Genomic DNA, 22,808 nt, shown 5'->3' with positions numbered 1-22,808 from the left:
GCCGTCCAAGAAATGCGATGGACGGGACAAGGACAGAGACGAGTAGATCCTTGTGGCATTTACTACAGTAGTTATATAAAGGAGCAGAAGTTTGGTGTGTGATTCGTGGTGGGAGAGAGACTCCGTCGCCGAGTACTATCATTCACTCCGGTGAATGAACGTCTAGCCACAATCCGCATGAAAGCGAGGTTCTTCAACATTTCGCTGATTTGCGCCCACGGCCGACGGAAGAAAAGGACGATCATCTTTGGTCATGCCTTCTATGAGTGCTGCTCCCGCCACGATATAAATCGTGCTTGGCGACTTTAACGCCAGGATGGGCAAAGAAGGTATTTGTGGCACTACCGAAGTCCTAACATCGGGCCAACAAACACAAGGAAGGTTCGACGTCGATAAGCTGCAATCATAACAGATAGCCGAACGATTTTCTACTCGACTTGCACTCCTGTTCTCTGAGAGCACTCGTCAACAACTCGGTATAAGGAATCTGTGGGACGGAATTTCAAGCCCCATACCCAATCGAAACCATTGGTTTTACGAAAATGCCAAAGAACAGCTGGTACGACGAGGAGTGCCGTGTTGCAGCAGAGAGAATGCGCGCAACGTTACGATCGACTGCAACACGTGCGGGATGGGATAGATACCAAGAGTTGAAGAGGGAAGCGAGACGCATTTGCAGACAGAAAAAGAAAGAGGCCGAAATGCGTGAGTATGAAGAGCTTGATAAGCTGGCCGACAGGGGTAATGCTCGAAAATTCTACGAAAAAAGCGGCGTCTTACAGAAGGTTTCAAGACCAGAGCATACTCTTGTAGAACCCCCAAAGGTGATCTAGCCACTGATGCCCAGACCATATTTAAAGTATGGAGGGAACACTTCTCCAGCCTGCTGAATGGCAGTGAACGCACAACACAAGGAGAAGGAGAACCCGATTCCGCAATCAATGACGATGGAGCAGACATTCCAGTGCCCGACCATGAAGAAGTTCGAAAAGCAATTACCCGTCTGAAGAACAACAAAGCGACGAGGGCCGACGGATTGTCGGCTGAGCTATTCAAACACGGCGGCGAAGAACTGATAAGGAGCATACATCGGCTTCTTGTAAAATATGGTCTGACGAAAGCATGCCCAACGATTGGAATTTAAGTGTGCTATGCCCAATCCATAAAAAGGGAGACCCCACAATCTGCGCACACTACCGTGGGATAAGCCTCCTCAACATCGCGTATATGGTTCTATGGAACGTATTGTGTGAAAGATTAAAGCCCACCGTCAACAAACTGATTGGACCTTATCAGTGTGGCTTCAGACCTGGAAAATCAACAACCGACCAGATATTCACCATGCGCCAAGTCTTGGAAAAGACCCGTGAAAGGAGAATCGACACACACGACCTCTTCGTCGATATCAAAGCTGCTTTCGACAGAACGAAAATGAGCTTCCTTTATGCCGCGATGTCTGAATTTGGTATTCCCGCAAAACTCAGACGGCTGTGTAAACTGACGTTGACTAACACCAAAAGCTCCGTCAGGATCGGGAAGGACCTCTCCGAGCCGTTCGATACCAAACGAGCTTTCAGACAAGGCGACTACCTATCGTGCGACTTCTTTAACCTGCTGCTGGAGAAAATAGTTCGAGCTGCAGAACTTAATTGAGCAGGTACAATCTTTTATAAGAGTGTACAGCTGCTGGCGTATGCCGATGATATTGATATCATTGGCCTCAACACCCGCGCCGTTAGTTCTGCTTTCTACAGACTAGACAAGGAAACAAAGCAAATGGGTCTGGCAGTGAACGAAGACAAAACGAAAAATCTTCTGTCATCAAACAAACAGTCGTGGCACTCGCGACTTGACACTCATGTCACTGTTGACAGTCATAACTACGAATTTTCAGATAATTTCGCCTATTTAGGAACCAGGTTCAACACCAACAACAACGGGGCCTCGAAATCCAACACTGGATATCTATTGCCAACAGGTGCTACTTCGCACTAAGCAGGCAATTGAGAAGTAAAGTTCTCTTTCGACGACACAAAGCAAATTTCTTTATGTAACTCACAATTCCCGTCCTGCTATTTGGTGCAGAAGCTTGGACGATGACAACAACTGATGAGTTGACGTTGCGAGTTTTCGAGGGAAAAGTTCTGCGGAGGATTTACGGTCCTTAGCGCTTTGGCCAGGGCGAATATCGCATTCGATGGAACGATGAGCTGTATGGGATTTATGACAACATTGACATAGTTCAGGGAATTAAAAGACTGCGGCTACACTGGCTAGGTTGTCTGAATGGACGAAAACACTCCAGCTCCGAAAGTATTCGACGCCAAACCCGCCGGGCCTGGCTACGCATGGAATATCCGATTGACGCCACGTAGCGAAAAGAAGAAACGACTGGCGCGCTGTCTACGCCAATTAAGGAGAAGAAGTAACACCATTTTGTGTAGCTTGAAGAAATCTTACTTGCTTAGTTCGTTGTACACATATACCATTTTCTATCTATTTATCTTTTTGATGGGTGTCAATGTACCATACTATGTACTATGAATATATATTTTTTATAATTTTTGAGTATATACGTAACAGCGAATTGTTATGAACAAGAATGTAAAACATATTGCCGAAGGACAAGCAATACTTCGTCTTTCTCATTGCCCCTCGCCTAGAAGTTACGAGTTGAGGCAGCAAAAGTCTTAACGTGTGAACCCTCAATATGTGGACCACATGTATGCCATATATGCTTACCCTAGATTGTAGTTTTTGTATGGGGAATCCTTCAAAATAAAATGTTTCGTTCCAACGTGGATTCAATGTGCGTCTCTTGATTTTTGTCTCCAAGCGATGTTTCTTATCGGGAAGCAATGTAACACGTACGTATGGATCCGAAGTGCCGCTTAAGTCTTTAGCTGGTAGCTCTTTTCCTTGCAAGACTTTTAGGATGAGTGTTGTATTCTGGAAGTCGTATTCCAAAGAAAAGTGTATTTGACCAACATTCTCACTGGGTTCTGAATTGTCGATATACATGTCGGTCATAGAAATACTCTTATTCTGGGGTGATATAGAATAAAAATATATTTATTTGTATATATAAATTTGTATTTTTTTTTTATTAAAACGTTAGATTAAAAAAAAATTAAAAGTAGTTACTGTGCCATCCTTAACACCGCCACTTTCAGTGCCACCACTCGAATTTGAGCCGATTACAGTCTTATTTTGAGCCTGTGCTGCCGTTCTACAAAAAACAAAAAAAAAAAAACAAAATTATTTCAAATAGTGATATTAAGTATACAAATACAATTCAAAAGTTACAAGTTTCGGAAAAAACGAACGGAGAAACCATAGGTACTTTCTGTGTGTTTTAAATATTAGCTGTCATCGCTGTTGTCATAAAAAAAAACCTATATTTCCGTCGCAAAGCAACAAAACAGTTTTTTTTCTAATTTCCTAATTTTAAGCAACTTGTACTTCATTATTTGTAATACATAAGTACGCTGACTGGTCCAACAAAATACTTAATTCCAGGCATTTTAATTTACACACTCAACATTTATTACGATCAAATTATATATTGCAGAATTAATACTTATCCTGACCATTTCGATGCAATGTAACCTTAGTATACAGTCAGAGTCATTAATATTCGGTTTTAGTTTTCTTTAATTTAATGTCTCTATATTTTTAAATATAGGTATTATTTAAATGCGTCAATTTTTTTTCGAAAACTAAAATTATGACCATACTTTTTATTCATGACTTTCTTGGAGTATTTGAATCACTCTGTAAAATGCAACATTGGAATGTTTATTATTATGGTTATTATTCGGTTTTTCCCGGCGCTTGGAGTTTATGTGTGTAAAAAGTGAGCTAAAAGTGATTTTATGAGAAATTTTTTTTCAAGTATTATAAACAAACATTAACTCTAAACTAGAAATGCTTCAAATAGTTTGATTTCAGACAGAAAATTCCAATGGGACGCAAAGGAAAGAGTTCTGGAACAAATCCAGTTGGTAGTTCTTCATCACAAAAATGGAGAAACTTATAAAAAAATTGCAGAAATGACCAATATGAAAGTCAATATAGTGCGAGGTATTATTCAGAGTTTCAAAAATGAAGGAAGAGAAAATTTGCTAAAACAACACGGTAAGCCTAAGGAGCTCAGTGAGAGAGAGCAGAAGGCAGTCGAACGAAAAATAAAGACAAACCCACGCTTAAGTGCAACAAAAATTGCCACAGAGATTGCGGAAGAATTTGGTAAAGAGGTTTCGTCATCTACTATCAGAAGAACCCTTAATGCTAGGGGTTTTAATGACCGAATTGCGCTACGTAAGACTTTGGTGCTACCAAAAAATAGACAAGCACGTCTAAACTTCGCCAAGAAATATATTTCTAAACCATAAAATTGGTGGTGGTGACGTTTTATTTGCCGATATGAGCAAATATAACGTCTTTGGGTCGGATGGACGTGTCAAAATATGGCGAAAACCACAGTAATGTATGGTAACGGTCACGTTATGGTGTGAGGGTGTATGGTCGCAAAAGGGGTCGGAAAACTAGTTTTTAATGATGGGATAATGAAAGAGAATCGTATACTAATATCCAAAACCAATTTAAAATGTAGCGCAGAAAACTTGGTATTTTAGATCGTTCAAATTTACCGAAACATAAGTCACGGTTAGTGCAAGAGTGGCTTCTTTAAAATTGTCCCAAAAGTGCTCCACCCACCTCCCCAATCCCCGGACATAAACCACATCGAAAACATATGGGATGAGTTAGATCGTCAAATTCGGAAACATACGATTTGGCCTTGAGAAACATCTGCCTGCAACTCCATTTTTTGGGTCGAAACCAGCGTATACTGTTTTTCCAGAAGAACATAACTGCAGTAAATGCAGTCAGTTTTGAACGGTTTTTCGTAGTGAATAGACGTGTTTGTGAATGATATTATATTTTTTAACCGCGTCGTGCAGTATGGATATGATTTAGTTGCAGATGAGGCTAAATATGACAGTGATTGTTACACTTCGTTTCTGAAAACCATTCTTCTTCTTCTTAATTGGCGTAGACACCGCTTACGCGATTATAGCCGAGTTAACAACGGCGCGCCAGTCGTTTCTTCTTTTCGCTACGTGGCGCCAATTGGATATTCCAAGCGAAGACAGGTCCTTCTCCACTTGGTCCTTCCAATGAAGTGGAGGTCTTCCTCTTCCTCTGATTCCCCCGGCGGGTACTGCGTCGAATACTTTCAGAGCTGGAGTGTTTTCGTCCATCCGGTCAACACGACCTAGCCAGCGTAGCCGCTGTCTTTTAATTCGCTGAGCTATGTCGATGTCGTCGTATATCTCGTACAGCTCATCGTTCCATCGAATGAGGTATTCGCCGTGGCTAACGACCATAAATCTTTCGCAGAACTTTTCTCTCGAAAACTCGCAACGTCGACTCATCCGTGGTTGACATCGTCCAAGACTCTGCACCATATAGCAGGACGGAAATTATGAGTGACTTATAGAGTTTGGTTTTTGTTTGTCGAGAGAGGACTTTGCTTCTCAATTGCCTACTCAGTCCGAAGTAACACCTGTTGGCAAGAGAAAGCAGAACTAACGGCGCGGGTGTTGAGGCCGATGATATCAATATCATCAAGAGCAGTGCAAGCCGAGTAGAAAATCGTTCGGCTGTCTGTTGTGATTGCAGCTTCTCGACGTCCAACCTTCCTTGTGTTTGGTGGCGGGGTTTTTTTGCTGCACAGAGGCGGGTGCGAATCTTAGCTGCAACAAGATAGTGGTCCGAGTCGATGTTAGGACCTCGGAGCGCACGCACATCTAAAACACTGGAGACGTGTCTTCCGTCCATCACAACATGATCGATCTGGTTGGTAGTTTTTCGATCCGGAGACAGCCAGGTAGCTTGTTGAATCTTCTTATGCTGGAATCTAGTACTACAGATGAAAGCTGTAAGTGGAAGTAAAATCGGTGGTCCTAAAAGTGATTCTAATACTTCAGCGATGAAAGAAATATTTGCATTTATTGAAAATCATGATGATTGTCAATTTTCAATACAAGAATTGAAAGATATTTGCAAAGAACCTTCGGTCGATAATAGAGCAATTAAGTCAAAACTCAAGTTAAAGTGTGGTATAGAATCATTATAACTGAGAAATTGGGAAGTTCAACATTCATTTGCTTCATCGACAAACAGCATGACGTCCTCAGCAAAGCTTGGTATGAGAATAAGAAGCAAAATGAAAAGGAAGAGCAGTTAAGAATACTTGAAGCATCTGCAGCAATCGTCGATAGTGTTTGACACTGATAATTATCCTCCACCTACTCAGATGTTCAAAGATATCAATAGGGATATTCCAGAATCTTTGACTTATTTGTTACAGCAAATAATTTCGAAAATTAAACTATGTAAATTGGAACACTTGAAATTAATATGTACAAATGCCAGCTACTGTATTGTGTCTGCTGTTCGGCCTAGGCCTTTCAAATCACGGTTACAATTGCGTCTCTCAGTGTTTTTTTATCGACTGTTTGGATCAAAACGTCTCATTCAAATTTTTTCATGTTTTGGTTTGTGTGCATCGTATAATGAAACAATGATGTATGAGGCAGCAGCAGTTCTTCATCGTCCACCTTATATTCTACCACCAGAAACTGGAACAATTATTCAATATGCTGCAGACAATGCTGACATCAATCTACATACTCTAAGTGGTCATAACACGCTCCACATAATGGGTATCATTCAAATTATAACTCCAAAGGCAGCAGTTATAGCCGCAAAACCCATATCACGAGTAAACAAAGTCCTTTCAGCGAAAGATTTTGCAGCAAGAGCTCGTGTACCGATAAAAGTCTAACAAAATGATGGCGCAGTCGGGTACAGTAAAACAGGTCAAAAAATTTTGATTATGAAAGTAGCACAGCAGTACCTTTACTTAAAAAAATTGATGTTTTGTGGTTGTATGGAAAATGGAAAATTTACTATTACCTGGTTGGAACGGTTAGATTGAACATTTAATGAGTAATATCATGGATATTTCAAAGTCTGAAATTCTCTGTTTACCTTTTATTCATCAACCAGCGAGTAGCTAAATACTATTTACACAACTTTACTCTGTGCTTTGGAAAATGCAAAACGTTATAATCACGATGTATGCATCATTACTTTTGATTAGCCTTTGTATGCAAAAGCTCGAGAAATCGTATCAGCATCACCTTAGGGATCTGAGGTATCGAAGATCGTAGTAAGACTTTGAGGTTTACTCAAGTCTGTTTTTGGAGGAATTGGTCATATTATGCTTTTATGCCACAAGAGGTGCTTTCTTTGATTTATGCCACTAATTCATTCGACAAAATGTTGAATGGTCATGCTTATGCAAGAGCAGTTAGAGCAAACACATTACTCCATCTCACTTTAGCAACAATAATATCAGAAGAAATTTGTCATCGATGACGAGATGCATGCTAATCTACAAGATACTGTAGACCTTATTATAAATAACACAATTTCGTACGTTGATATTGAGAATGGCGATGAGATGGCTGAAGCATATGCACAATGTGGACCAACTGCAAAATTGTGGACGCAATATTTTTACATGGTATCAATTGCTAAGGAGTTTATAAGAGCTGAGCGTATGGGAGATTGGAAAGCTCATTTGAATAGCATTCGAGAAATGATTCCTTACTTCCACACATCAGGACCTCTTCCTTATGCCAAATCTGCACAATTACATTTTTTCTCCAAGAAATGCTACAATTGGAAAGCTTGATTGATGATCCTGAGGTTTTCGAGAGATATACACGGGTATTCTTCACAATTAGACGTTCTGATAAATTGAGTTGTGAAACTTCAACGGATATGGTCATTGAGCAATCGATGATTAAGTCAATGAAAACAGATAGAGGTGTTGCTCGAGGAAGAAGTCCGCAAGAGAGCGTTATAAGTAAATGGATTTATGGCATGCATGCAATGAATCCTGTGTGTGATAGATTGGAAGATTTAGCGGATGTAAAAATGGACAACAGATCAGCATGTCGATGCAAGATTCCCACGTAAAGAGAGATACTGGAGACATCAGGAAAATTCGTGAAGGGTTTTCATCACATAATCCTTTTCCTGAATTGAACAAAATCATGTCCATTGATAATGGAGTCGTCGGGGATGATAAAATCAATTGCCATAATGCTAGTGAAGTGGGTATTGTACTACCTCTATTATCTGTGAACAGTACCATGAAGATTCATGATGAGAAGATCCCAATAGATCCTGTATTATTATTTCAACGCATGAGTATTACGAAGCCATTTGAAGATGAGCTTGAAAAATTCTTCGAGTTCGAATTAGCCCCTTACCCTTTATCGCTCTTTGATGCAATTGGAATGCGTAAGACACAACGGTCAGTCATTTATGATTGCTTTGAATGTGTGAACATTGATATCGAAAGTGCAAATGCTACCTTCATCATCGATGGAGGATACCTGTTCATCGTGTCGTGTGGGATCGAGAGAATACATTTGAGGATATTTTGCACAGATATCTTCAGTATGTTCGTAGACACTTTGGTCACAACGTTACTACAATATTTGACTGTTACACTGATTATACACAAAATATCAAAGCTGCAGAGCAACGTCGTCGAGCTAAACAAACATCTTCATCGTCGGATATCGTTTTTGATCGATCAATGACTGTTCCGACAAACCCACAGCAGTTTCTTGCTAATACTCGCAATAAATCTCGTTTGATTAAGATGATTGAACAATTCAGTCTCACCAATCCAACTATCGTTGTTGAAAAAGCTGTAGATTTGTTAATAATATTAACTGCACTTAGTGATAAAATCATATACTTTTTAAAGCTTGGGAGAGCTCAAGTTCAAACAAAAATATAGTCTTCACAAAGTTTAACTGCATATCCAAAATCTCAGCCTCATATATTATTCCTTCACGAAATAACTGGCTGCGATACGACATCAGCGATTTTCAAATTTTTGTTTGAAAAACGTGAAGACTTGATTAATAACGCAAAAGTATTTAAAAATGTATGGAGCTCCAATAAATGGAATCGCTAGACAAGTAAAGATATTTGAGTTTCGTGAAAAATACAATAAACAATAAGAGAGTGGAGTTATCTTGTCTCCCTCCAACATCTGCTTCTGCTTATCAACATTTATTTCGTGTGTTCTACCAAGTGCAAGTGTGGCTAGGCAATGATCAAAATCCTGAAGATTGTGCTGAAAATTGATGAATAATAGTTTGGAGCCAATCCGGACTTTACTGCCACCTGCTCCAAAAAAATTACTCAATAAAATTTTTTGTAATTGCAAAAAAGGCTGCACAAACTATTGAGGGTGCAGAAAAGCTGGATTGTATTATGCACCGGTATGTACCAATTGTCAAGGCCAATCTTGCACGAACATTGAATCAAATGCAACAGATGAAGATTGATTCGAAATTGATGAGGATATAACCGATATATCTCTCTTCTTAGAGCAGTCGACACAAATCGAGCAAGAGTAAGAAGACAGTGAAGAGGAAGAAACGAGTGACCATGGTGATAAATGATGATGTCATTTCTTGGTGTTAAAATTTTCATTAAATTTAAATAAAAAATAAAATTTCATCACTAAAATAGTGTCCGATTGCATTCTTTAGATCAAAATATATTGTGGAGTAATCCTACTGGGGAAACCATGTTGAATGAATTTTGGAAACCTTTATATTAGGAAAATGGGAGTTCAGGGAAGTATTGGTCCGATTCGACCAATTTTTGGCATACAGACATACCATTGTCAGAGGAGGATTATCACTGAATTTCAATCATATATCTTACACATTGACCATTATTGCTCTTCAAAAGTTTTGGTTGGATTTAAACAATTTTTGGTCAAAAGCTGGCACACTTTAAAGAAATTACTCGTATTAGTGCAAAATTTTATTTTAAATAAATTTTGACAGCAAGAAAAGGAACTGCCTTTATGCCGCGCAAGTTTTAGGTTTGTTCGAGCGGAGGAATAAAAATGCCAATGATGTTGTTTCTATGACATTATATTTTATTCTCTGATGTTTCAAGTTATGTTCTGCTTATATAACTACTAAAGTGATTACAATTTTCTTAATCTATTTCTTTGTTTTGTTTTATTTTCTTATGAAATACAATATTTGTAAAATGTAATCTTATTTTCTATTGAATGCAAACAAACATGACTGTGGGTTTACCCGATAATGTTTGGGTTATCATTATAGTCAAACATAAGGACCAAAACATGTTTGTATGCATTTGCATTATGAATACAATATTTGTAAAATGTAATCTTATTTTCTATTGAATGCAAACAAACATGACTGTGGGGTTTACCCGATAATGTTTGGGTTATCATTATAGTCAAACATAAGGACCAAAACATGTTTGTATACATTTGCATTATGTTCTTTATCTCTACTTGTTATCTTATATTTTTTGTAATGTTTACTTGTTTTTCTTTAATCTTTTCTTTTGACCAATTTACAATATTTTGTTGTGTGGTGTCTGGTTGAGGTGATAGTGTACACATAACTCCTCCCTCCCTTAATGGAAAACTCTCCTGTGTTTGAATATTATTGTTTTTCATTTTTTTTAATTTTACAAGATATTAAAATTATTATTATAATCACAATAATACTTAAAATTGATATTCCAATATGAGAGATATTTTTGTGATATTTTAATTCATTAATTTCTTTTAAATTTTCTTCGTTTTTAAATACAAGGTCGTTAATTGTAATTTTGTTAGTGAAATTGTGAGTATCATAGTTTGGATAATAGAATCTCTGATTGTATGAAATTTTAGTATTTGAGAATGTTTGGTATAGGGTCTTAATAGTGCAGTTATTATAATGAATCAATGTAGTGTTTTTCAACTTAATTTTTCTGTTGTCGCAGTTCTGGTTTAGTTCTATGCCATTTGCATTTTTTATTAAAATAGTTTCTTCATCAATTTGTAAAATTTCTGTAATGCTATTTTTGATAAGTTCACAATTTAATAAGTAGATGCAATGTTTAGAAATTTGTAGTTCATTGAGTGTTTTAGCTTCTTCGAATTTATAAGTGACATTTTTGTATTCAAAAACATTTTCGATTTCTGCTGTTATTTCTTTACCTGCTGTGTTTGGTATAGGAATAATAGTTTTTAATTGTACCGATTGAAATTCTTTTGGGATTTTGACTACGAACATTAACAAATTTTCTTTATATTCCAAGGCGCATAATTTTATATATTGAAGTTTGTTGAGGTCTATGTTGTAATTATAAATTTCTTCATTTGTTAAAATGCTTGGGTGAAAAATACCATTTTTTGCTGAAATAATGTTTTCCTGAATCTGGTTTACTGCGTCTTTGAGAATGTTTATCTTTATTGTTTGTTCATGAAGAATCAATATTTTGTCTGTTCTCTCTTGATACACTAAAGAATTATTTCTTTCGTCTTCAATAATTTGTTTTAATTTTGTAAACGTGTTCGAAAAGAAATTATTAATTTTTATTTGGTGGTCGAGAGCTGTAATTGAATTATGTAAATTTTCATCTACTTTCTTAAGGTGATTTTCAATATCTATTCTATCTCCATCATCCATCGTTCCAAATAGAAATTTATGTACAGAACCTATACCGTTAATTAACCCTCTCTTTTTTCTACTAACTTCTTTTCTTGGGATTAATGTTTTGATTTTACCTCTCAAGATTTCAATTTCATTAGATAGGGTGTAGTAATGTAAATGTGAATATGTTTGCGAGATTTTTGTTATATTATTTAGTATGTAAAGAATTTCGCGAGGGTCAATTATGTGAATTACGAGGTCAGATGATGTAACAATCTGTTTAGTGTTGGTGATAATTTCTGCGTATCCATTGTCGGTATGTATTTCATGTACTTCCAGTTTGGCTGCATTGCTAATTATTACAATTGCTATCATCAATGTTATTTTGAAGATGTATTTGACCTAAAAATTTGTTTGGACATTTAATATTTGTCGGGTGAATATTATCTAATGGTAATTTTCTATACCTTGGTTCGTATTTGTGCCGAACTGCTTTATAATTTTTTACGTAACCTTCTTTTTGAGTGTTATTAAACTCTTCTCTATTTCTATTTAGTTTTCCTATGCATTTTTCTTTAGTCTTCTGAATAGTGTCTTTAATCAAATTCTTATCAGTTTTTCCATTTATAACCTCAAGAGGTGTGGCTTTAATTGTAGAATGATAAGATTTGTTATACCATTCTATGCTTTGAAATACTTTTTCCGCTGTCGAAAGGCTTGGTTTTTCAATTTCTAGGACTCTAATTCTTTCGGATAGAGTATTATGAAATCTTTCGATATCTGAATTCCCAGTATGACTGTTTGGTTTTGTAAAATGAACTTCTATTTCTTCTTTCCTAAAAAATCTTTTATGTTAATTGAGTTGAATTCATTATCTAATATTAACATTCTGGGTCTCACCTTTGATAGAAAAGAATAATCTAAGCTTTTCTATAATAGTTATACTGTTTCTATCTTCTAGCTGAAATGCCATAGCAAATTTCGCAAATTTGTCTATAAAAGTAAGGAAGTAACATTTTTATTTATGTATATATCCGCGTGAACTATTTCATTTATATCTGATGGTGTTTTCGTTAATTGAAATTTTGGTTTTAAAGGTTTTCTATCATATTTTGCTCTATTGCAAACGTCGCAATTATTTATATATTTTTGAATCAAAACTTTCAAATTTTTCCAGTATATTAGTTTTTTCAATTTTTCATAATTTTCGTTAATACCTGCATGGCCTGTTTCATTTTTATGATATTGAGCAATTTGTTTATAAGCTTGTTCTTCATTTTTCATATCTTTAGCATGGAATTCACATCTAAAAACTTTACATGTCTATTAAATATTTGAATAAGCTTTTGCTGAACTATATTGTACTGATTATCGGTTAAATAAGAAAAAATACCTACTTTTCCACTATTTATGTGCTTACGACAAAGATCTATGAAATTATTATTTTTTATATCTTCTGCGCTAATAAAAATTTTCTTCGTGTTGCCTAGTTCTTCAGATTCCATAATTTTCTTGTTTGTTAAAATGATTTGTGTATTGAAGCGATTTACAATAGTGTGTAAAATTGGAAAATGATCATTTAGTTCCTCCTCTTGAGAGTGGATTGTAGCATTTGTGCTTATGTTGTCTTCTTCCAATGAATGAATCTCGCCTGTGTTACTATCTATTCTACTTAGAAAATCGGCTACGTTATTTTCCTTTCCTTTCACGTAATTTATATTAATATTGTATTCACCTAGTTTAATTAACCATCTTTGCAATCTTGGGTTAATGTCTTTTCCCTTGTTTTTTATTTGGAGCCACTTAAGTGGTTGGTGATCGGTTAAGAGATCGAATGCTCTGCCATAAATGTATGGTCTATAATATGTCACTGCCCAGACAATAGCTAGTAGTTCTTTTTCTGTAGTGGAATAACTTCTTTCGTGTTTGTTAAGTGTTCGACTAGCATAGCTTATAGGATGACTGTCCTGGGTTAATACTGCGCCAATTGCAAAGTCACTTTGCATCAGTTGAAATGCCAAATTTTTTGTTAAAGTCTGGATATTTCAATATTGGTGGGCTTACTAATAGATTTTAAGTTTTTCAAAGGATGATATGTACTGAGGATCGCGAGTGTTTATTTTAATATCCTTTTTTAAATATTTTGTTAAACCATGTGCTACTTTAGCGTAATCTCTTACAAATTTTCTATAATAACCTGTTATACCTAGGAATGATTTAATTTGCTTTGATGTAGTAGGCAACTTTAGTTTTTGTATGTTTTCGATTTTGCTTAAATTTGGTTGTATCCCTTCTGTTGTTAAAGTGTGACCTAGAAATTCAGTTGTTTTCGCGAAAAATTTGCATTTATCTACCTGAATCTTTAAATTATGTTTTCTTAATGCTGAAAATATTTTGGTGATATTTTGGGTATGTTCTTCAATACTTGAACTAAAAATTAAGATGTCGTCTAAATAAACTACACATATCTTGTTGATATATTCCCTAAGAACTGAATTCATTAAACGTTGGAAAGTTGCTGGTGCATTCTTTAGTCCGAACGGCATTCTTATAAATTCAAAGTGTCCTTGGGGTGTAGAGAAAGCTGTTTTTGGTCTATCTTCTTCTTTTATTAATACTTGATGAAAGCCTTTTGCAAGATCTAATGTTGTAAAATACTGAGCTCTTCCAAGTTTGCTGAGTATTGTTTCTATATGGGGTATTGGAAATTTGTCATCTATAGTGACTTCGTTTAGCTTCCTGTAGTCAATAACTATTCTCCATTTTTTCTTCATTGAATTGTCTTGCTTTTTCGGTACAATCCAAAGAGGCGAGTTGTACGGGGAATTACTTTCTTTTAATTATACCTTGGCGCAACATCTCGTTCATCTGTCTAATAATTTCTTCTTCATGAATTTGGGGATATCTATAAATTTTATTATAAGTTGGTCTACTTGTTTTTGTAACTATTTCATGCTGAATTTCATGAGTATGAGAAAGGTTTTTACCTTCTTGGAAAAATAAATCGCTATTTGCTTTTAGAATGTATTCTAATTTTTGCTTTTCTTCTTCATTCATGTCACTATTTGATAAAATATCTAGCAAATTCTCTTTACATTCTGTAAGTATATTAATATCTTCGTAATTGTAAGGGCATGAGTTTATAAATTTAATTTTATTGCCGTTTATTTCTACATACTCCTTTTCTAAGTTAATTATTGCTTTAATAGGTTTTAAAATATTTTGTCCTATTATTGCATCAAAGTTTTTATTTTTTATGTTGGTTAGTTTCCAATGTATATAACTTTTTCATTGAATTCGTTTGGGGTTGGGGTGACTAACTCTTTATTTAGGGAAAAATTTTCCTTAATGGTGCTAAAGTGTATTGGTTTATCAAGCTCAATGCATTCATAATCTTTTAACACATTATATTTCAATAATGATGTTGTAGACCCTGTGTCAATAAGACATTTAATTTTGGAATTTTTTATGGTCACTTCTATTATCGGTAACGATTGTTTTGGGCTGGCAACCGAAAATTTGCTTGTTCTTGAACGTGATCTATTTCCATCGGTTCGGGGGGGTTTTGTCTCCTTTGGACTGAATTATATCTTCTAGATTGTTGTGAATTATTTTGCCTACTTTGTCCAAAGCTAAATTGTTGATAATTGTCATTTTGGTTAGAATTGTTACGAAATTCTCTCGGCTGATTTTGTCCAAATTGAAAATTATTGGAATTTTGCATATACTGGTTATTATTGAAATTGCCAAAATTGTGAGACAAAGAATTTCTATTTGAAAAATTTCTATAATTGTTTCTTTTATAATTGTTTTGTCTTTTATCAAATTGTATTAGCAAACCTGTCTCTTGAAGAACGCTAAAAGCCTCTCTAATGGTGCTTATATTTCTACTAATCACTACACTGCTTAAGTTGGGGTGTATCCCATTTAAAAATGTTTTTAGAATTAAACTTTCGTTGTTAATTGGGGAAAATTCTATAGGCTTTATCCTATCGAATTCATGTTTTAAATTTAGTTTATCTAAAATATCTTTTAAATTTTGGAAATATTGACTTACGTTATAGTTTCGTAGTACAATCGCCTGATTGTAAAGGGTGTGGTACGACTCCTTTACTCCAAAATTCTTTATGAGTTCTTCTCTCATTTGCTGCCATGTTGGTGTAGGTCCCAAAGGCCGGATGACACTTGCTGCTTCTCCTTTAATTTTTGTTTTGACGTGTCGCTGCGTTACAAATTCCAACATTGATGGGTTGGGGTTGAATAAAGGAAGGATCATGTCAACTTCCCTGATGAATGATGATAAATCTCTGCCGTCAAAGTCCATGATTCTTGAAGCTTCCTTCAAAATTTGCGATCCTGTCATCTGAAGTGGTTGCTGCTCGCCTGGATTCATTGCTGATGTATCCTCTTTTATTACAACTGAACTTGTTGTTGTTGCTTTGTATGGTGCACTTCGCTCTTTCTGCGTCTTCTGTGTGTGGGGCATTAATCTTTAATCCCACTCTTCCTGGTAATGTTGATGGGCGGAATGAAGCTATTCTTCGCCTTCACAAATTGTAGTCCTCGGAGTCGCTCTCCGACGTTCCAGATAACTTGTGTAGAAACTTAAATTTCTTAAACTTGGCTATCTGTGCCGACCGACTTATATATTTGTATATATAAGAGATCTTTTTAAAATGGGAGCTAATCTTAAGATTTGCTTCCCGTTGCTAAAGCTTACGAAACTTAAAACTTCAGTTTTTAGTATCGCTCAACTTTGCAGTTTGTTTTTACCGACTGCGCCAGTTTTAGGTTTGTTCGAGCGGAGGAATAAAAATGCCAATGATGTTGTTTCTATGACATTATATTTTATTCTCTGATGTTTCAAGTTATGTTCTGCTTATATAACTACTAAAGTGATTACAATTTTCTTAATCTATTTCTTTGTTTTGTTTATTTTCTTATGAAATACAATATTTGTAAAATGTAATCTTATTTTCTATTGAATGCAAACAAACATGACTGTGGGGTTTACCCGATAATGTTTGGGTTATCATTATAGTCAAACATAAGGACCAAAACATGTTTGTATACATTTGCATTATGTTCTTTATCTCTACTTGTTATCTTATATTTTTTGTAATGTTTACTTGTTTTTCTTTAATCTTTTATTTTGTCCAATTTATAGTATTTTGTTGTGTGGTGTCTGGTTGGGATGATAGTGTACACATAACTCGCAAAACTAATACGGTTGTGTAAACTGACGTTGAGCAATACCAAAAGCACCATCAGGAAGGAAGGACCTATCCGAGCCATGCGGTACCAAACGAGGTTGCAGACGAAGATACTCCCTTTCGTGTGACTCCTTCAATCTACCTTTGTAGAAACTAATTCGAGCTGCAGAACTTAACAGATAAGGTACAATAAACTATAAGAGTGTACAACTGCTGGCGTATGCCGATTTCGTCTATCTTGGAATCAGTATCAACACCAACAAAAATTTAAGTCTCGAAATCCAACATAAAATAACTTAAAGATCGCGCCATTAGTTCTGCTTTCTTCAGAATGGATAAGGCAGCGAAGCAAATGGGACTTGGTGGTGAACGAGGGCAAGACGAAATATCTCCCGTCATCAAACAAACAGTCGTCGCTCTCGCGATTTGGCACTCACGTCACTGTTGACAGTCATAAATTCGAAGTTGTAGATAATTTCGTCTATCTTGGAACCAGTGTAAACACCACCAACAATGTCAGCCTCGAAATCCAACGCAGGATAACTCTTGCCAACAGCTGCTACTTCGGACTGAGTAGGCAATTGAAAAGCAAAGTCCTCTCTCGACAAACAAAAAACAAACTCTATAAGTCACTCATAATTCCCGTCCTGCTGTATGGTGCAGAGGCTTGGACGATGACAACAACTGATGAGTCGACGTTGCGAGTTTTCGAGAGAAAAGTTCTGCGAAAGATTTATGGTCCTTTGCGAATATCGCATTCGATGGAACGATGAGCTGTACGAGATATACGACGACATTGATATGGTTCAGCGAATTTAAAGACAGCGGCTACGCTGGCTAGGTCATATCGTCCGATGAACGATGACACTCGCAGTACTTTCCGGGAGAAGCAGTGGAAGAGGAAGACCTCCACTCCGTTGGAAGGACCAGGTGTTTAAGAACCTGGCTACGCTTGGAATCTCCATTTGGCGCCACGTAGCGAAAAGAAGGAACTACTGGCGCGCTGTTGTAAACTCGGCTAAACTTGTTGACGCCAGTAAAGAAGAAGAAAAGCTCTTCTCAGGTAAGGTGAATTCTGCTAGGTTGCGACACCTTTTTCGGGATAGAGTGTTGGAGGCATAACTCATTTAAACATACTGGGGTCCCTGGGTAAATATTTTGCCTAGTATTACACGTATGTACCATATATGCGATTGCATGTATTTCGGAGTACTTCTGGTAGAGTTCCCAACGGCGCAGAATACCTCTAAATACTAAAAACGGCTTTGGTTTTAAACATATTTGGTATGTATTTGCTTTCGCTTTCTTGATAGAATTGTTATTTGTGGTTTTATATAAATTTGCCTTTTCTGTGTTATCGGCTTATAAAGGATAGTAACTTCACGCCTGGGTCAGATATGGCTAGAATGGGTACTGCTTAGCCCTGAAGTAGAGAATTCTTCATAATTAATTAATGCTTTGTATAGCTGATTCCCATTAATCACCAATGTGGGGAGCGCCTATGTAGATGCGAATATTATTCAACTTTTCGGAAAATTTTATTATAGCTAATATTTAAGTGCGTAGGCACTAATTTAGCAAGTAGCACACCGCCACCGCGCTAGGATTTCTTCATAACTATTTTTTTTTTTTATTATTGGCGAAAGCCAACCTGCGGGGCCGAAAAGTTGTATGTCCTTTTAATATAGGGACTGTCAGAGGTAAGTCTGACTTTATTTTATACCAATTTGTGGAGTATTGGAGAATTGTGGCTTTAAATTTGCGTTTGCAATTTGTATATGTATGCGCAAGTGACCGGCAATTTGTGCAAAGTCTTTTTGACCTGACAAAATTATTTCGTTCGTTAACTTTTAAATTTCTAAACTTCTAGCAAGATATAAGTTTATACCCTCTTTTACGTAGTTCACATGACGTTTGTTTTCTTTGTTCGGATGCTTACGTTTGTGTTTCGTAAAAGCTTTTGTTTAAATTTTTATTGCTTCCAGCTTGGGGTCTATTGAAGCTTCGATTTTGGTGCTGAATTTTTATTTGTCAGACTTATTTTTTCCTCTACTCTTTCAGCTATTTCCTATTGTATAGTCAAAAAATTCATTTATTGCCACATTGGACATTTTCTTCTTCATGACAGAGATTGCTCCCACAAAAGTAACGATTTTTTTGGTAATGCTGCGGTGCATATATTAACCAGAATTGGGTCCCAGCTGTCCGTGGGGATGTTTTGTGAAACAATTTGAAACAGTTTGATTTGGCTTTTAGTTTGATGAATTCTACACTTTTTTCTTTCTTAATTTTTGGCAAGTTCATTAGTCGTTACTTGTTTATTATTTTCAATCTATTGATGGAGAAAATAATTCGAGCTGCAGAGCTTAATCGAGGTGGTACAATTAACTATAAAAGTGTACAGCTGCTGGCGTACGCCGATGATATTGATATCATAGGCCTCAAAATCCGCGCCGTTAATGCTGCTTTCTCCAGAATGGATACGGAAGCGAAGCTGATGGGTCTGGTAGTGAACGTGGGAATATATCTCCTGTCATCAAACAAACAGTCGTGGCATTCGCGACTTGGCTCTCACTAGACTGTTGACAGTAATTAAAGCGACGTCTTAGATAACTTCGTCTACGTAGAAACCTCTATTGACACCAATAACAATATCAGGTTTGAAAAGCAACGTAAAATAACTCTTTCCAACAGGAGCTACTTCGTACTTAGTAGGTAATTGAGAGTAAAGTCCTCTCTCCACGAACACAGACCAAACTCTACAAGTCAATCATCATCCCCGTTCTGCTATATGTTTCGATGACAAATTCTGATGAGTCGGCGGTACGAGTTTTCGAAAGAAAGGTTCTGTGGAAGATTTATGGTCCTTTGCCCATTGGCCACGGCGAATACCGTGTTCAATGGAACCATGAGCTGCATGAGATATTCGACGACATTGAGTACAGCGGTTACGCTGGCTAGGTCATGTCGTCCTGGGGCGAAAACTCTCCTGTTCTGAAAGTTTTCGACGAAGTACCCGCCGAAGGAGGCAGAGGAAGAGTAGCACCTCCACTCCTTTGGAATGAGCAGGTGGAGAAGGACCTGGCTTCGCTTCGCAAAAAGAAGAAACGAGTGGCGCGCTGTTGTTAGCTCGGCTATAACCGCGTAAGCGCTCTCTATGCCAGTAAAGAAGAAGAAACGGCAACGTTCAAGTTTGTGTAGATCAAATAGTGTGTAGTGGTATCTAGGTTTTAGCCATCGATTTTGCAATTACATTCTATGAATGTTGAAGAAACCATTAGCATATGATTAGACATAAGGCGTAAGACGCATTCTCTTCTGCTCTCGGCCTGCACTGTTTTTCTGTATCACAAGAAGCCTATGTGTATGTGTATCGATATACGATGCAGTATTGTACAGAAACCGTGACATATTTTACGTATATGATAAGATATTTAAGTGATTTACGTATTAAAAAAAAAAGTAGATTACCAATTTAACAATAGTTTTATCATGATGCTAGCTTCCTGAAAGACTGTAGAAAGCCACTTGTAAAAGAAAATTGTAGGCGTTTGAACTGGATGGGTTAGATTATGGGTACTATAGAGATTCTGGGTATCAATACCGTCTCTTCTTTGGCCTCTCCAGTAAGAATGGTGGTATGGACGACTTGCCGTCTCAGCTTTGTGATACGTAACCTAGTACCATTGCACAGCGTGGGCGCGTCCGGGTTATGCATCAGTATAACAAACACACCACCATTGGGTTTCAAGTTAAAAACTAAAGCTGCGGCTCTGTGACCACTTTGCAAGGTTGCGGCTTTCCGGAAGACCTAACAGTCAACGCAACCAAAAAAAAAGGCTTCTCCTCCGCCAGAGGTTTGTTATAAATAAAAAAATTGTCTTTTCTTGGGTACTAAAGGGACCCTTTTTGAACTCTCTTGAATTCTCAAAGTAACAGTGTAACCAAACTCTCTGTCCAATTTAGTGGATAGCTTTTCCGTTCTTTGTGGAGCGGGCATACTGAAATCGGGCAATAATATTCCAACCATCGCCAAATTTTATTATTTATTTTATATTTCGTCGTTGGCTGGCTAGCAATGTCGTTTACCTCTGTAAAATACACGCGCTTACCGTAACCACAAGGAAGGTTCGACGTCGAGAAGCTGTAACCACAACAGAGAGCAGAACCATTTTCTACTCGACTTGCACTCGTGCTCTCTGAGAGCACTCGTCAAGAACTCGGTATAAGAGAACTGTGGAACGACATTTCAAACTCCTTACGTACAGCTGCATCCGAAATCATTGATTTCCGTAAAACGCAAAATAACAGCTGGTACGACGAGGGGTGCCGTGTTGCAGCGGAGAGAAAACAGGCCGCCTACCGCGCAACGTTACGCTCGACGACATGTGCGGGATGGGATAGATATCGAGAGTTGAAGAGGGAAGCGAGACGCAATTGCAGACAGAAAAAAGAGAGGCCGAAATGCGTGAGTATGAAGAGCTTGACAACCTGGCCGACAAGGGTAATGCTCGAAAATTCTACAAAAAGATGCGGCGGCTAACTGAAGGTTTCAAGACCGGAGAATACTTTTGTAGAACCCAAGGCGGTGACCTGGTAACTGATTCCCAGAGCATACTAAAATTGTGGAGGGAACACTTCTCCAGCCTGCTGAATGGCAGTGAATGCATAACGCCAGGAGACGGCGAACCCGATTCCCCAACAGATGACGATGGAGCAGACGTTCCATTTCCCGACCGTGAAGAAGTTCGAATAGCAGTCACCCGTATGAAGAACAACCAAGCGGCGGGGACCGATGGATTGCCGGTCTAGTTATTCATTCACGGCGGCGAAGAACTAATAAGGAGCATGCATCAGCTTCTTTGTGCAATGTGGTCGGACGAAAGCATGACCAACGATTGAAATTCAAGTGTGCTCTGACCAATCCACAAAAAGAGAAACCCCTCAATAATAGTAAAATTTTCTATAGAGTGTATTGTGTGAAAGACTAAAGCCCACCATCAACAAACTGATTGGACCTTATAAGTGTGGCTTTAGACCTTGCAAATCAACAACCGACCAGATATTCACCATGCGCCAAATCTAGGGAAAAACGCGTGAAGAGAAAATCGACACACATCAACTCTTCGTCGATTTCAAAGCTGCTTTCGACAGCACAAAAAGGAAATGCCTTTATGCCGCGATGTCTGAATTTGGTATCCTCGCAAAACTAAAACGGCTGTGTAAACTGACGTTGAGCAACAACAAAAGCTCCGACAGGATCGGGAACACCTCTCTGAGCCGTCCGATACCAAACGGGGTTTCAGACAACGCGACTTTCTTCTGGAGAAAATAATTCGAGCTGATATTGATATCATCGGCATCAACACCCACGCCGTTAGTTCTGCTTTCTCCAGACTGGACAAGGAAGCAAAGCAAATGGGCCTGGCAGTGAACGAGGGCAAGACGAAATATCTCCCGTCATCAAACAAACAGTCGTCGCACTCGCGACTTGGCTCTCACGTCACTGTTGACAGTCATAACTTCGAAGTTGTAGATAATTTCGTCTATTTAGGAACCAGTATTAACACCACCAACAATGTCAGCCTGGAAATCCAACGCAGGATTGCTCTTGCCCACAGGTGCTACTTCGGACTGAGTAGGCAATTGAAAAGTAAAGTCCTCTCTCGACGAACAAAAGCCAAACTCTAAAAGTCACTCATAATTCCTGTCCTGCTATATGGTGCAGAGGCTTGGACGATGACGATAACTGATGAGTCGACTTTGCGAGTTTTCGAGAGAAAAGTTCTGCGAAAGATTTATGGCGCTTTGCGCGTTGGCCAGCGAATTTAAAGACAGAGGCTACGTTGGTTAGGTGATGTAGTCCGAGTGGACGAAAACATTCCAGTTCTGAAAGTAGTCGGCTCAGTATCTGCCGGGGGAAGCAGAGGAAGAGGAAGACCTCCACTCCCTTGGAACGACCAGGTGGAGAAGGACCCGGCTTCGCTTGGAATATGCAATTGGCGCCACGTAGCGAAAAGAA

General features: G+C 37.6%; 1 protein-coding gene across 4 annotated transcripts in view; it reads right to left on the bottom strand.

Annotated features, from left to right (window-relative positions):
• LOC120782070 (synaptotagmin-7) overlaps positions 1–22,808 on the bottom strand; it is a 118,879-nt gene that overhangs the window by 40,922 nt on the left and 55,149 nt on the right. For all 4 annotated transcript variants that reach the window (XM_040114226.1, XM_040114222.1, XM_040114227.1 and 1 more), the window contains exons 2-3: positions 3,145–3,229; positions 2,743–3,045 (exon numbers count right to left, since the gene is read on the bottom strand). In XM_040114226.1, coding sequence (XP_039970160.1) covers positions 2,743–3,045; positions 3,145–3,229 — 388 coding nt within the window. The remainder of the gene's footprint in view (positions 1–2,742; positions 3,046–3,144; positions 3,230–22,808) is intronic.

Source organism: Bactrocera tryoni, unplaced genomic scaffold (genome assembly GCF_016617805.1).
Source record: "Bactrocera tryoni isolate S06 unplaced genomic scaffold, CSIRO_BtryS06_freeze2 scaffold_925, whole genome shotgun sequence".
NCBI lineage: Eukaryota > Metazoa > Arthropoda > Insecta > Diptera > Tephritidae > Bactrocera > Bactrocera tryoni.
Note: the sequence above shows the minus strand (reverse complement) of the source record. Positions and strands in the feature narration are given on the sequence as shown.